We start from the raw sequence: 16539 nt of genomic DNA, 5'->3' as shown, positions 1-16539 counted from the left end.
AGTTCACTCGGACGTGAAGAAAACCCGCCTCCATGATGACGAGAGAGAAAGGAAGGTGGGCGAGGCATAAACTCACCTGAGGTTGGTGCCCAAAAGCAAAATGGAGGCTGTTGCGTCAGACGCTTGTTTCTAGTGACCTGCGACCTCGCTTGTAAACTACGGAACTACGTAACCTGAGAGCGACAATTTAGAGAGAGTTGCGTTTAGGGTGTTTTTTGCGCTCATTTTCCCTTTCTCCTCAGTTGCTTTTCTCCCAAATACGCACGTGGCGCGTTTCGGACCTTCTCTCCCTCCCCTCCTACCCCCTAGTTTAGAGGAAGAGAGAGAGGGGGGCCGTGGGAGAAGCGGGTTCTCTGCTGAGTAGGTAGCCTGGATGTAGGACTTGATCCCAGGACCTAGGGTCATGAGCTCAGCCGAGGACAGATGCTTTACCATCTGAGCCATCAAGGCAACCTGTTGGAAGTCCTCCTTTGCGTCTTTGTTCGCGGCTTTCCCAGTGAAGACGTCCCTGTCCATTCTGCTTAAATCACCACCCTTTTCAAGACTCCATACTCTCTAATCTTATTTTTCTTATCCGACTCGTAAGCTAAATGTACTTATTTTATTGTCCGTTTCTCACCAGCTAGACTGTAGGCTCCATGAAGACAAGCCTTGTGTTTTGTTCAGAACTGCAACTCCTGGAACGGCGTGAGCACTTGGCAGAGCCCACCTAACTATAACGCCGTGTTGAGAATCACTATTAGGAAATGTTTTAATTTTAATTTCTTTTTAAGTCAGAAGAAAAGTATAATGATAACATAGAACAATGAATCTAACATGGATTACAATTATCCTTATAACAACAGCCATAAAGTAGAACTTGAGAATGCCTTTATGAGGGCGCCACTGACTCTTGATCTCCGCTTAGGTCTTGAGCTCAGGGTACTGAGTTCAGGTTCTTAGTTGAGCTGGCACATGGCCTAGAACATTATTAAAATAAATAAATAAATAAAGCCTTTATAGAGGAAGTAAATTGTGTAGGGTACATAAATGATAGTTATTAATCACAAAGTCCAAGTGAATGGATAAAAGAATGAAGGAATTCAATCATCCTTCAACCCTTGGTAAGAGGCCCTGTGGCCACTTGACAGGCTGCAGAGGGTGAAGCAATCTAGTGGGTCCCCTAAAATGTAGACTGGAATCGGGAAACGTGAAACCTGGCCAAAACAGAGGGTAATAAGCTACTATATTTAACCTGCTACTATATTTACTTAGTCCCCTGACCCTGTACAGACAGAAAAGTTTGAGGGAAGAAATGTTAAAAAAAAAAAAAAAGAACCTAACAATTTATCTTTTGGATTCAATAACAAGAAGAGCCAAGGTATGTACACCGACTTTCTCCCTTGATTGGCTAAAAGCTAAATCTCAAGAACATACCCTACTTAATTACAAAGCATTAGAAAATGTTGCCCTGTGTGTACAGACCTACATCTCTGTGTCTTAAAAAAAATTCTAAAACTGAAATAATTGTTAAGTATAATAAATGTGCAGAACTTAATGACATATAATCCTGATGAACCAAAACCAAATACAATTCCAGGATAAACAATATTTTTTTCATTTAAGAGAGCCTATAGAAGCCAAATTTAAATTTTGTCTTAGATGCATGATAGATCCTTTAGTTTGGTAAGAATTAAAAGTGTGAAGATTTCATGTTATATGCTTACATAACTCTGGGGAACCATTTCCCTATGGGGTTTCTGTATTTTATTGGTTAAACTTCCTAGTACTTCTCAGTGGTATGATTCCTTGATAAATGATGTGCATACTTAAGATTATTATATTAATTTTTGTCTCCTCACTATGGACTTTACGAAGGCAAACCCACTCATTTTTTAAAAATTTACCAGTTTGCCCCAAACCTAGCACTGACAGCACTAGTTTCAACTTTTGTAAATAGTTGCAGAAATTTTTCTCTTAATATATATATATATATATATTTTTAAAGATTTTATTTATTTATTTGACAGAGAGGGAGAGATCACAAGTAGGCAAAGAGAGAGGAGGAAGCAGGCTCCCCACCAAGGAGAGCCCAATGCGGGGCTTGATCCCAGGACCCTGGGATCATGACCTGAGCCGAAGGCAGAGGCTTTAACCATCTGAGCCACCCAAGTGCCCCTCTCTTATTATATTTTTAAAGATTTCATTTATTTGAGAGACAGCACAAGCAGGGGGAGGAGCAGATGGGCGGAGACAAGCAGACTCCCTGCTGAGAAGAGGTAGGACTTAATTCTATGACCCTGAGATCATGACCTGAGACGAAATCAAGAGTCAATAACTTAAACAACTGAGCCACCCAGGTGCTCCTTAGTTTTTTGTTTTATTAAGTAGGCTCCACACCCAGCTTGGAGCCCAAAGCAGAACTTGAATTCACAACCCTGAGAGCAAGACCCAGAACCTGAATTCACAACCCTGAGATCCAAGAGTCAGATGTTTAGGGGCGCCTGGGTGGCTCAGTGGGTTGAGCCTCTGCCTTCGGTGAGGGTCACAATCTCAGGGTCCTGGGATGGAGCCCCGTGGTGGGCTCTCTGCTCAGTAGGGAGCCTGCTTCCTCCTCTTTCTCTCTCTGCCTGCCTTTCTGCCTACTTATGATCTCTGTCAAATAAATAAGATCCTTAAAAATAAAAATAAAATGTGCTCTGAAAAACAAGCAAGATAAACTATAAACTCAGAGTAGCCAAACTATAGAATATTAAGGATAATAGAAAAATCTTGAAAGCTAACAAATTTACCTTCAAAGTAACAATTAGGTTGACAGTAAGCATCTTACCAATTACCAAAGGGTCCAGAAGACAATGGAATACTATCTTAAACATATCAAGATTAAAAAAAAACACAAAAAACAAAAACCTCTTTCAACCTAGAATTTTAAACCCGGCAATCATTGAGGAGTGAGAATTTAGTTTATGACCTCCCAGACACCAGCTTAGATTCAAAGTGCTTTCAGCCAAAGCCTTCCATTGACTTATTAACGCAGGTGTATGTACAACATGGCACAATTCAGTGACTGGCAGCTTATCCATACCCCTTTAAATAACAGGTCAGTATATGTAAGCTCTCTCCATAACTTTATTGAATAGCCAAATTGATAAGTTAGCACAGTTCAAACGATTATTTGCATGGGTTACAAATGACTTTTTTACAGGAATAAAACAGTGAAAATTACAAACTGTAAAAAGGAAGACAAATCTTGTCTCTAATATTTAAGAGAAGCAAGATTTAACACAGCACATTGAAGATCAATACATATTTGAATTTGAGAACAAGAATTTAATGTTACAATATTTTACACTACTTTACAAAATTAAAATTTCTATATAAGGATTATATTTGAAATAGTTAACAAAATCTTGAAATCACATTTGATGGTCCCCTAGATAATAGCTGTTATGCATCTTTGATTAGAAGAAATAAATCTTTTGTTCTAATTATCGAAAAACAGTCTGTTAGACTTAATACATTACATTAAATTAAAAAAATGAAGTATATGCAAACTAAAACGGTATACAGCTTGAGTGAATATTAATGTCGGATGTACAGAAATGTTATTTTAAAAATCCTAGAAATTAGAAAAATAGAGTACTTTTTATGGTAGAATTGCCATGCTCAGATTTAAATACCAAGATTGCCCTTGTCTGTTACTTTAGTAGTTGTAGAACTGTAGAAAATTTAAGGATCGTTTATAATTTATAACTACAATAAAAAAAATATGGCATAGTGTAAATATTAGTAACTTTACGTCAAAAAGTAATACAAGATGAGATAGCAGGTAGTACCTACAGCAAAAAAAAAAAAAACCAAAAAACCTAAACTAAACTAAACACATTCAGTATTGCAAAAAATAATTGCTTAATATCATTATCTCCAAAAGGTTCATTCATTCCCTCATTACCCAGAGAACAAATATTATGAATCTTAACTAAAGTTGTTTTTTTATGACATGCCTATGACAAAATTATTCTGGATTGCACATGTTACACACTATCTAAAATAATTTTTAAGGTGAAATTTTAAAAGTAAATTTGTGAAATATACTAACAAAGCATGTGGCAATAACAAGAGTCATATTCACTTAGGGATGAAGTGAGGCACAAGGAAGATTTCTTTCCCTAGAAGCACAAACTTTTCCCTCTGGAAGGCTCTTCACTACTATTAAGAAAGGATCTACAAATATCAAGATTGACAGTTCACATTAAGAAGAGAATTTTAGTTATTCTAAGAAACATCAGTGCACAAGGATGACTCTGTTTCTTTAAAAGAGGGAAAAATACAATTTTAATTTGCTACAACTTTAAAATAGTTTCCTAATAATAATGAAGCAAATTTCAAGAAAATTTCCAGTTCATGTGCCACTCTCATCCTGAAGATAAATCTTAACACTGCTTAAGGGAGATGATATTCCTATAAAATCCAAACATTTAGTCTGACCCAGCAGGTAAGCAGTAGTGTATATTCTAATGGGACCTGCTTCTTCTCTGTCCCCAAACAATTCAGTTAAAGTCAGCTCATACTGATGTAAACCTGAAAGTTACTATTTCATTGGTGATCATATAAGACCAAGATTGTAAACACATTTTTCTAACCCATTAAAACAAAGAAACAAAAATATTTTCATCAAGTATTACACACGAACAACTTTTATGTTATGTTAAGAAGTTCATACAAGACAAGGTGAATCTGTGAAAAATGGGCCAAACTCTTTAAAGATATCCTATCACAGCACTTTAAATATATAAATGCATAATTTACCTATTTGTAAACAAAATCCACTCAATGGTTTTGACTATAATATTTCTCTGGCTCAATCAAAAAAGCAGTCTCTTGAGCATGTTCAGAAATCAAGCTTCTACCATAACTTCAATATATTGGATATGTCTAATCTTAATATCCACCAAATCAAACAGCAGCATTCATGCTTTAATAAGTTTTAATATCCAAGAATAAATATCTAATGAGCGGCTTCCAATTATTAAACTTTTTAGAAAAATGTTACTGATGCATTTGAGACAGAATTTTAAAAACCTTTAATTTCTTTAATTCATCAATTCACCAATATAACACTTTTATTATACATCACAGAGCAGAAATGAACCAAACAAAGCCCACTTCAAGGATCAAGATAACCAAAGTCTCTCATCTCCCTATTACCATTGCCAGTCTCAATGTATTTATGAAGGCAGCTGATTCTTTTCACTGCAGAATATGATACTGGCTCCAACCAAGTCTTCTGCAGTCAAATCAGGAAACCACTTAATTAGTTTTCATTTCAAATCAAAGTGACTTTGTTCTTCAAGTATAGAGAATACTGACAGATTTTAAAGCTTGACTGTATTATTTCATATTCTTCTCAAACTAGACTAGAGTTAGTTTACTCTGGTTTTAGTTAACATGATGATCCTTTTTCTTCCTTTAAAAAAAAAAACAAACAGGTGTGGGAGATGGGGTCTAGCTTTTCTACATATATTTACTTCTGAAATTTTTCTGATCTTAAAAAGATCATTATCAATGGATTTGTAATATCCCTGCAACACTCAGTCTCATGAGGTTGTAAATGTAGCAGCCAAATTTTCAGGAACAAAGGAGAAATATACATTTGAAACACAGAAGTCTTTATTTTACAAAATTTACTTTGCCTCTGCAATATTGTCTCATCCTATTTCAATCCATAACATCTCAAACATTATTGGCAGCAAAGGAAAAAAAGTATCCAGTCAAATGTATGTAGATATATTTTGATTTGAAAAATACAGTATTTCAAAGTTTCATGTTTGATTCTCTGCTGTGGTCCTTTATTTGCTATAGTTTGTTGAAATCACAGTGAGAACATATAATCATCCCATTAGTCCACAAACCTAATAGAAAAGGAAAGTATTACACATTCTCAGGTGTTCTGCATTATCATGACTTTAAGTCAAATATCTTCATTTGTTCACTTGCTGTTGTATATGCAAGAGGAATTCATAATATGATAATGCAGATTCTGTTCTGTCTTCTACCATGTTTTGAAGGAAGTTTGCTTTCATTGGACTCTCATCCCTGAGGAATAAAAGATAAAAATATATACATTAGATAACAATGTAATAGTAAAATAAAGTGGATTTGTCATGAGGCTTTTAATATACTCTTTACTAATAACTGGATATAAAGAATATATGAGTAATATTTATTGAAAATCTTTTTTTTTTCTGAAGGGTTTGCCTAAGCATTAGGTCACATATGACTCAAAATAGGTCCTTGTAAAGCTGAACAACTGTAAACCTTGTAAAGCTGCTATTTCACTATTAGCAAATGGAAAATTCAACTTACCTTATTACATAAAGTATGGGGAAAAATGGTCTCTGCTCTCTTAGCCAAGAGATGAATGCTATTATTCTGGCAGATTCTGGTGTATCAAGTTCTGGAAGGTCTGTCTGTTAAACAAAACCAAGCAATATCCAACTTACTTGAGTCACATATCTAAAGCATCATTTACAGTGCTTCTCAAACTTTATCATGTATATGAATACCCTGGAGATCTTAACCAACGGAGCCATCCAGGCCCACCTAATTCTAACTTTAAAATAGAAAATTATCCAAACAAATGCTATAGAGCTTAACAAATGCTTTCTCATGGATCATTTCAGTTATTCTTCCATAAGCAAGAACATTCTTAATTTACAAATGAGGCTGTTAGTGACTTGTCCATGATTACAGAGCTGGTGACAAAGTTTATTATTACTTTTTTCAATAATAATATATTAATCCAACTGACACTAATCACAAATCATTAGCTTATTTAGCAATTAGATAAGTTCTTACTCCAAATCAGTGGTTAAAAGGACCCTGCCATAGACCAATGAAATGGTCTTGTGAGTCTACCACAATCATAATCACGATAAAACAGTCTTACCATAATCTGTGGAATTAATGCATAGTTTTGAACTCCTAGAACCTGGCTGAGAAAATTTTGTCCACAATTTTTTCCAACCCAAAGCATCAATACCTGGGGAATAGGAAAAAAATCATTTTGAAATGTGTGTAACAGCGAACTGCTGACTCACCTTTACCACTGAGTATGTTCTAAAAGATCAAAATGATGAGTACGTTTAGTGAGCTTATACAGTCTTCAACTGAATAATTTTCCATGATGAGACATGTATGCTTATCATGAAAAGAGGCTATGGAGGGAGAAGGTGGCTCATACAAAAATGTATAGATTAAATAGCACATAATCTGTTCAGAAAAAGACATTAAAGGGAATGAAGATACAGCAGTATGCAGAGACAAGGATCCAGATTAGTCAGATTACTCACAGAGCCTGCATCCATGAGGAAAGCTCCATCCCTGCTCAACTTCTCCACAGAAAGCTGAAGAATAGGTGGCTGAGGTATGGTGCGATCATTGATGTTGAGTGCTCCCTGAGGAATTAAGCAAAAAAATTAAAGGTTTTAGACTTTATTTATTTGAGAGAGAGAAGAGGGGCAGAGGGAAAGGGAGAGAGAATCTCAAGCATACTTTCCATTCAGCATGGAGTCCGATGTGGGACTTGATCCCACAACCATGAGATCATGACCCAAGCCAAAATCAAGAGTCAGAGGCTTAACCGACTGAGCTACCCAGGTGCCCCCCCAAAAGTTATAGCTTTTCAATACAACTTAAGAACAAAATACCCCAATAATTAGACAGCAACAGCTGACAGGATGGGTTCCCTCATGTCAATGGAAAAAAACCTAAACTTTTTATCAGACCAAATGCCCATAGGGAACAAAACCAGACAACACGGCTTGAGGTAGCAAGCACACACAAAATTCAGCAAAATTTGCAGACCCCCGCCACACACCTTATCAGGCTGTTGCCAGATCCTGAAGCTGCTACGAGAAGTATGAAAATGTATCCAGCTTGTCACTCTGCTCCTAAAGTTGCAATTTGGGACCTCAGGCTGGCCAGCCCTTAATAAGGACACAGAACTTGTGCCTATTCAAATTCAAGCTCAAACCTTCACCTTCAGAGCTGACTTCTGGTTTGTAAACTCTACAGCACTAAAGCTCTCCCTTGCCTCGAACCAAATCTTTGCATTCCAGGAATTTTTGTTGACATGGTAATATGCAGTCACAATTTAAAAAATTTTTTTAAATGTCACTTCCAAGACTTTGAAACTTAGCTAAATCACAGTTATTCATATTTAAATATAAGGAAGATGAAGAAATATTTATTGCTCATCTAAACAAACCCATTTGAATCCCAATAAATCCAAATTAACTTCTGATCTTAACTATTATTTAAAAAATATAATAAATGCAACCAATACCTATGTATCCTGAACAGAAAAATGACTTCAGTGAGAACCAAATGAAGTCTGGAATTTAGTTAATAAATAATGGCTAACTGTGTGACTTAGGTTATGTGTACATGTGTGGGAGAAATAAAGGCCGAATGCAAATGAGATTTTAATAGTTCTATTAGGTTTGACATTAATTTATTAAGGCCAGAAATGGAAATTTCTCATTTATAATGAATACTACTATTCTCTGAAAACACACACACACCTTTAAATATTCATAACTATTAATTTTTTACCAAAAAAACTTTGAGTACTTAAACTAAGGTGCTTGATTAAACCTTACCTAAAGGAAGAAGTAAATAAAATACTGATCTATCAAGGGGTATGCCCCATCCAGCTTAAGGATTTAGCTTTAAAGAGGGAGTATTAATCACATTACCTTAAGACCTCACACCTTAAGGCATGTGGAAACCACCACAAAGAATACGCAGAATCAAGAGAGCCATTCAGAAATTTCCCCTAAAGGCTTTTTTTTTTTTTAAAAGATTTTATTTATTTATTTGACAGAGAGATAGAGACAGAGCACAAGTAAGCAGATGGTTAGAGAGAGAAGCAGGCCTTCCGCGGAGCAGGGAGCCCGAGGCCGGGCTCCATCCCAAGACCCTGGAATCGTGACCTGTAGGGAAGGCAGGCACTCAATGAACTGAGCCACCCAGGCACCCTCCCTAAAGGCTTTCTAATGTGAAATAAAAAAAGAATCTTGTCTTTCTCTGGTGGGAAAGAAGATAAGCAATCAGTGGCACTGTTTTCTAGTCTCCTAGCAAAGACCCATAAGAAAGAATGAAGTAAAAAAAGGGGCAAATAATATTACAATTTAAATATTTTTTCTTTGGGGTGCCTGGGTGACTCAGTTTTTAAGCGGCTGCCTTTGGCTCAGGTCATGATTCTGGGAGTTCTGTGATCAAGCCCCTGTCTGGCTTCCTGCTCAGCGGGGAGTGTGCTTCTTGCTCTGCCCCCCCCCCCCCGCCCCGCATGCTCTCTGTAAAATGAATAAATAAATCTTTAGAAAACAACAACAACAAAACTTTCCTCATTTCTACAATGGACTCAGAATAATTAGGACTTTAAAACTCCAAGAAATAGCCACTAAAAAAGTAATCAATCTTACCTCATCTGAGAGATTGTCAACTCTATACAAACTGGGATGAGTTGTGAGCATAAGGTAAACCAAGGGCTGATTTTTCACCTGACACATGGCAAAAATGCGTTCATCTAGACGTGCATTTGTCCCAGTCTGAAATGATTTCTGTAACAAAACACAACCCCCATTAAATAAAGGGGGGGATTTAATAATAAATATAAACAAAGCTTTGCAAATATAAGATGTTAAAAGAATATCTTCAGACAGAATTAGCAAATTTTTTGTTAATTATTCTTTTAATGGATTCTGTTAAGTATCTTTTAAAAAGTCACACATCTATTAAATTATGACTACACTGCCACCTGAAAGAAACTAATTACATGACCACGGCAAAGTCATTAGGTCTCTCTGGTGTTTCCTAATCACTGAACTAGATCTAAATATTCTATCTGCCATAGAGGGATAGTGATATAGAAATCTAAATAATACCATGAGAAGAATAAAGTTAAACTGCAGATGATGAAATAAAAACATACATGAAGGACTAAAGATCTGTTTTGTAAATGTTAGGAGATGACTAATGTGGTTAACTATCCTTGTTTCTCCCATAATTAGAGAAATTAAACAACACAAGAAAGGTTAAAAATCAACCAGAAAAATAGAAATGAGGATGTTAATTAGCAGAATAAAAGTAGTAAATAGTAAGTTTTACTGATGTTTAAGTACTAAGTTTTAACTGATATATTAGCTTCATGGAGAGTATTATTAGTTTTGGGGTAGGGTTTTAAGCATTCCTGGGGCTCCTGGCTGGCTCAGTAGGTAGGGCATGCAACTCTTGATTGTGAGGTTGTGAGTTCCAGCCCCACAGTGGGTGCAGAGATTACTTAAAAAAAATAAAATCTTTAAAAGAAATTTGTAAGCATTCCTACTGATGGAAAGTTGTAGAAACAGGCAAAGAGCTAGCAGCAATGAGATGATGTATTAAAACAAGTGCAAGTGCTATAAATAAATAAAGACTGGAAAAGGCTTTTAAGTTTGTTTGTTTTAATAATCTCTACTTCTGAAATGGGGCTTGAAGTGATAACCTGGCATGCTCTATCGAAGGAGCCAGAATGAGGCCCCAAGGCTCTTAAGATTTCTTTTTAAGTAAGCTCTGCACTCAACATGGGGCTCAAACCCATGACCCTGAGATTAAGAGTTGCATGCTCTACCAACTAAGCCATCCAGGTGCCCCAAGAACTTTTTTTTTTTTTAAGATTTTTTATTTATTTATCAGAGAGAGAGAGGGGGAGAGAGAGAGCACAGGCAGACAGAATGGCAGGCAGAGGCAGAGGGAGAAGCAGGCTCCCTGCCGAGCAAGGAGCCCAGAATGCTGGGATCATGACCTGAGCTGAAGGCAGCTGCTTAACCAACTGAGCCACCCAGGCGTCCCCCCAAGATCTTTTAAATTAGTATGTTGATAGTCATTAAGAAAGAAAAAAGAATATTATGAGAAACGGAAGAAGGAAAGTTTATTTATTCATTCAATAACTATTTACTGATAGTCCAATATGCACGAAGAATTGTTCTTCTAGGTGATGGGACAATGTGGTAATTTTTCAAAAAAAGATAAAAATCTTGCCCTCATGGAGACAAAATCCTAGTAAGGAAAAAGTAAATAATAAATAAGCAAAATATTGATATGTCAGTGTTAAAAACTATGGAGAAAAGGGAGGAAAGAGAAGTAAAGAATGTAGGTTAGGTACATTAGGTAAAGAAGAATATAGGTTAGAACACTGCACACTAAATGGGGAGATCAGGAAAGGCAGGCCTCAGTAAAAGGACAACATTTAATGGAAGACCTAAAGAGAGAAAAGCTCAGGGACGCCTGGGTGGCTCAGTTGGTTAAGCGGCTGCCTTCGGCTCAGGTCATGATCCCAGCGTCCTGGGATCGAGTCCCACATCGGGCTCCTTGCTCCGCGGGGAGCCTGCTTCTCCCTCTGCCTCTGCCTTCCACTCTGTCTGCCTGTGCTCGCTTTCACTCTCTCTCTCTCTGACAAATAAATAAATAAAATCTTTAAAAAAAAAAAAAAAAAAAAAGAGAGAAAAGCTCAGATTTTTAAGTATTAAAATTTAAGCATTTATGTAATTTCTGTGCATTTATATTCAGAAGTGGAAATACATAATTTGAGTTAAAGAAGCTAGAAGTTGATCCAAAAGCCATTCTATTAGGATGAGTGGGTTGTCCTTCTTCCCTAGAAGAGATGACATACACCAGACAAATCAATCCTGGAGTTCAGAAAAATATACAAATTGACAATTTTTATAGTTTCCATCAATTTTGGAATCTGGGATGCTCTCCCGGGTGATTTATTAACATAAGCTTTTTGATAAAATTTAATTGATATATTTAAAAATTTGTAATATATATTTAAAATTAATAAACTTTACACCCTAAGTATACAAGCTTGGACTTTTTATTTTGGATACTGGAAAAATAAGCCTCCTCTACCTACCACCAGTAGGGCAAAGAGCAGGCAGAGAAGACAAGTAATTAATATCAAATAAAAAACTCTACAAGACCATAGAAGGAAAGGCAACTGCCAGAAAGGTAACATTTAAACTCAAACACAGGAAGGAACAGAAAGTATAATGCAGGTCATGGAAATAGGTGCACATGTATGAGAGGGAAAATCTAAGATTAAATAGTAGTATGTGGGTGAAATACTGGACAGAGCAGGAAAAAGCCAGAAGAGTTTTATGTTATGTGTGACTTCTTACATGAGCAATAAAACATATAGCTCTTGTTCTGGAAAACTGAAAAACTGATCATTGACATCTCTGATAATGTCAATGAATACTTGGTGAACATCTCTTACAAATATGGCACATGCTTTAAATCAGTATCTTGTGAATTTATTAGGTTACAGATTCTTTCAAGGTTCAAGTAAGAGTCAAAGTCACTGTCCTCAGAAAACTTTAATGGCTTAAAGTAATACATACAGTGTTCAGTGGTTCACAGGATAAAAATTTGGGCTATTGACATTTTCACTGTTACAGTTTCTGGTTTTGATTCTCTTACCTGTTTAAGGAGAGCCAACACAAAGAGTGGGAAAAGCCGCAAAGAAAAAGGAACCATGAGTCCAGGCTGCTGGTTATTTAGGACTGAAGAGCGATAAGCTGAAAGAGAGTCTATGACAGCATTCACTAGGGCATCCCGAGCATCACTCAGACTGGCAGTCACAGACCTGTCAACAGCTAACAGAGACAGAGGTAGGGACAAACAAGAGAAAAGAGAGAAATTTAGCTACCCCACTGTTAAGGATAGAAGAGATGTAATTTTTTTTATTATACAAATTCTCTAACTTATTACACAGATAAGCAACCAAGGAAAGCATTTAAAAGCACATAGTTTGGCAAATCAAACCAAACTCCCCTGAAATCGGTCTCTATTTCCTAGCTGTATAACAATATGGCAAGGAATCTAACCTTCATGAGCTTATCTATAAAATGGGAAAACTGTATCTTGCTGGATCTAAGATGTTATTAATTATAATCCACCATCTTATGTTATATACCACAGAGAAAGAAAAAACTCTGTAACTAAACATACATGCTCTCTTCACAGAGAACTTTATATTTATTGAAAGACCTCTCAGGAAGCTACTTAGATGATTCTTATCATCAGTCATGCCACTGTTCATATGCATTTCTTTTTTTTTTTTTTTTAAGATTTTATTTATTTATTTGAGAGAGAGACAGTGAGAGAGAGCATGAGCGAGGAGAAGGTCAGAGAGTGAAGCAGACTCCCCATGGGGCTGGGAACCTGATGCGGGACTTGATCGTGGGACTCCGGGATCATGACCTGAGTCAAAGGCAGTCGTCCAACCAACTGAGCCACCCAGGCGTCCCTGTTCATATGCATTTCTGCATACTTGAAAAAAATGTTTCTAAAAAAATTTTTTTTAAATACTAAAAGAACTATTATTGTTTTGAAGACTTCTCAAACTAGAACTAAACTCAATTCATGTGGTCTCAAAAATACAATCAATAAAGTAATGATATTAACTGCTATAACCAAATTTGTACATAGCCAAGAAAGAAGACCACTGTTACCTGGCCAATAGCAACTCTTTTTTTTTGTTTTTTAAAGTGGGCTCCACACTCAGTTTGGAGTTCAACAAGGGGCTTGAACTTATGACCCTGTGATCAAGACCTGTGCTGAGACCAAGAGATGGATGCTTAAGACTTCAATTGAAGACTTCTTAAGATTTTGATAAAATGTGAAAAAAATGTGCATACTGGGATAAAGGAAATTTAGTAATAAAATAAATATTTGTGAAGCAAATTGTGAAAATTTTTTAAATCTACAAATACTGCTTGAATTATAGTTCTTGTTGTTGATAATAAAGATAATAAAAGAATGACCATATGATTACTAAAAAGTGTTAGTTCAAGGGCGCCTGGGTGGCTCAGTGGGTTAAAGCCGCTGCCTTCGGCTCAGGTCATGGTCTCAGGGTCCTGGGATTGAGCCCCACATCGGGCTCTCTGCTCAGCAGGGAGCCTGCTTCCTCCTTTCTCTCTCTGCCTGCCTCTCCATCTACTTGTGATCTCTGTCAAATAAATAAATAAAATCTTAAAAAAAAAAAAAGTGTTAGTTCAACAAAATATAAAGGTAGTGATCCTCATATTCTTAGGTCAAGATCTTTAACCTTCAACAGCATGTGAGACTAAAACAGGGTTGGATTCCTTATCAGGCTTCATTAAAGAAAAAAAATTTCCCAATAGGAAATGTGAGAAAATGAGTAATTATTCCTAATATTGACAGATCTGAGTGTGAAGCAAATGGAGGCAATGGCATCTTTCCTGAAGGAGGAAAAAAATTAAGAATCAAAATGATGTTAAGCTCTATGTATTTGAAAAAGACCAAAAAAGGCAACTATATCTGAAGTGAAGTGAAGGTATCAGTAAATTTTCTTCTAGCTCATGTGATCTGGCCAAGGCTGCAAACTTATCTGTGAGAGTAAACTGGTTTTTAATCCTGAATTCCAAGACTCCAAGACTAAAGATCATTACAGTTCAAAGTCTCTTGTAATCCAGGTTCTAGAACTCATTAAAAAGCTATTAACCACTAGTAAATTTGAATATATTTTTTTAAGATTTTATTTATTTATTTGACAGAGAGAGATTACAAGTAGACAGAGAGGCAGGCAGAGAGAGAGAGAGAGAGAGAGAGAGGGAAGCAGGCTCCCTGCTGAGCAGAGAACCCGATGCGGGACTCGATCCCAGGACCATGAGATCATGACCTGAGCCGAAGGCAGCGGCTTAACCCACTGAGCCACCCAGGCGCCCCAGTAAATTTGAATATTAACTAAAATATGATATTTAAGCCCATTGTAGGCAGATTATGAGACAGAAAGCAGTTTAGTACCTGCCTAAAACCAATGAGGGAAGGAGGAAGGAGTAGTGGGCAGGAACTACTAATGGGCATGAGGTTCTTTTTGGGGTGATAAATGTTCTAAAATCAGGTTGAGATGAGGGCCATGCCATTCTGTAAACATACTATAAACAGTGAGGTTGTATTAGGTAAAATGGGTTATGTGAAGTGGTATATAAATTATATCCCAATAAAGCTCTTAAAATTTTTTTAAAAATAAGGTTACCTGCAAAAGATCCTTTCATTCAAATAGCTACCTAGGAGGCATACAGAAGTTCTAAAACACTGAAACCTTTAAAGGTACTTACTTAAAGGAAAAAAAACTAAGCAGATTTTTCTATTATTATATTTGTGAAATATTTATAATAGCCGGTAATGATTCTTACCCATATTGGCCAATAACCCTGAAATTGCTTGAACATCAGCTCCAAGAAAGACTTCGTTCAGAGTTGAAACTACAGGCAAACACAATGTATGAACACGAATTCTTCTTTCACCTTTGCCGAAAAGACAAAAATGATAGTAAGGACACAACTATATTAAAAAATTTGTATTTTCTTGGAATCACTTCTTTTTAATTTAGAACCAAAAAGGGTTATTCAGTATGCAGAAATAGTATCAAAACTTTAAAAATAAACAAAAAGAAACAAACTTCAGAGTTTTATTCATTAAAGATTTTCTTTATTTGAGAGAGAGAGAGAGAGAAAGAGGGATCACAAGCAGTGGGGGCGGGGAAGGGCAGAGGAAGAAGCAGACTCCCCATTTATCAGGGAGCCTGATGCGGGACTCAATCCTAGGACCCTGGGATCATGACCTGAGCCAAAGGCAGATGCTTAACTGACTGAGTCCTCTTATTTTTTCACTACAAAATTCTTTTTGTTTGGGGCATCTGACTGGCTCAGTCGGTTAAACATCTGCCCTGAGATAATAAGACTCAGGGTCATGATCCTGGCATCCTGGGATCAAGCCCTGGTTCAGGTTTCCTGCTCAGTGGGGAGTCTGCTTCTCCATCTCCCTCTGCCCCTCCCCTCTACTTGTGCTCCCTCTCTCTCTCTCTCCCTTTCAAATAAATAAAATTTTTTAAAAAATTCTTTTTGTTCAAATTACAATTGAAAAGGGATCATAATCAAATGGTGGTAAAATGCTAGCTTAAAAATCTTTTTTCTGAATATTTTGGTTATTTTATCTTTTTTATTAATATAAATTTTGAATTACATACATTGTATATATGAATTACATACACACATGAATACATACATAATGACAACAATACTTCCACACGTGTTCTAGAGTCTGTTTTGACATTTAAAGTCCAAAGAAATTTTATACTTTCCTCTTTTTTTTTTTTTTTAAAGATTATTTATTTATTTATTTGTCAGAGAGAGCGAGCACAGGCAGACAGAGTGGCAGGCAGAGTCAGAGGGAGAAGCAGGCTCCCCGCGGAGCAAGGAGCCCGATGTGGTACTCGATCCCAGGACGCCGGGATCATGACCTGAGCCCAACCAACTGAGCCACCCAGGCGTCCCATATACTTTCCTCTTTAATCACAGAAAAAACTTTTTATTTTATTTTTTCAGTGTTCCAAGATTGTTTATTTATTGTTTATTCACCACACCCAGCAGAAAAAACTAAAAAAAAAAAAAAAAAAAAATCAATTAATATAATTATTTTCTCGGGGCGCCT

At 36.4% G+C, this 16539-nt stretch overlaps 1 protein-coding gene across 2 annotated transcripts in view; it reads right to left on the bottom strand.

Moving 5' to 3' along the window:
* Positions 1-3090: 3090 nt before the first annotated feature.
* Positions 3091-16539, bottom strand: part of SEC24A (SEC24 homolog A, COPII coat complex component) — a 69310-nt gene continuing 55861 nt past the window's right edge. For both annotated transcript variants that reach the window (XM_059174605.1, XM_059174606.1), the window contains 7 exons: positions 15243-15353; positions 12502-12677; positions 9468-9605; positions 7332-7436; positions 6929-7021; positions 6346-6449; positions 3091-6075 (listed from right to left, as the gene is read on the bottom strand). In XM_059174605.1, the coding sequence (XP_059030588.1) occupies positions 5961-6075; positions 6346-6449; positions 6929-7021; positions 7332-7436; positions 9468-9605; positions 12502-12677; positions 15243-15353 (842 nt within the window). In that variant the 3' untranslated portion in view covers positions 3091-5960. The remainder of the gene's footprint in view (positions 6076-6345; positions 6450-6928; positions 7022-7331; positions 7437-9467; positions 9606-12501; positions 12678-15242; positions 15354-16539) is intronic.

Source organism: Mustela lutreola, chromosome 5 (genome assembly GCF_030435805.1).
Source record: "Mustela lutreola isolate mMusLut2 chromosome 5, mMusLut2.pri, whole genome shotgun sequence".
Taxonomy (NCBI): Eukaryota; Metazoa; Chordata; class Mammalia; order Carnivora; family Mustelidae; genus Mustela; species Mustela lutreola.
The sequence above is the reverse complement of the archived record's forward strand: the minus strand, read 5'-3'. Positions and strand labels throughout refer to the sequence as shown.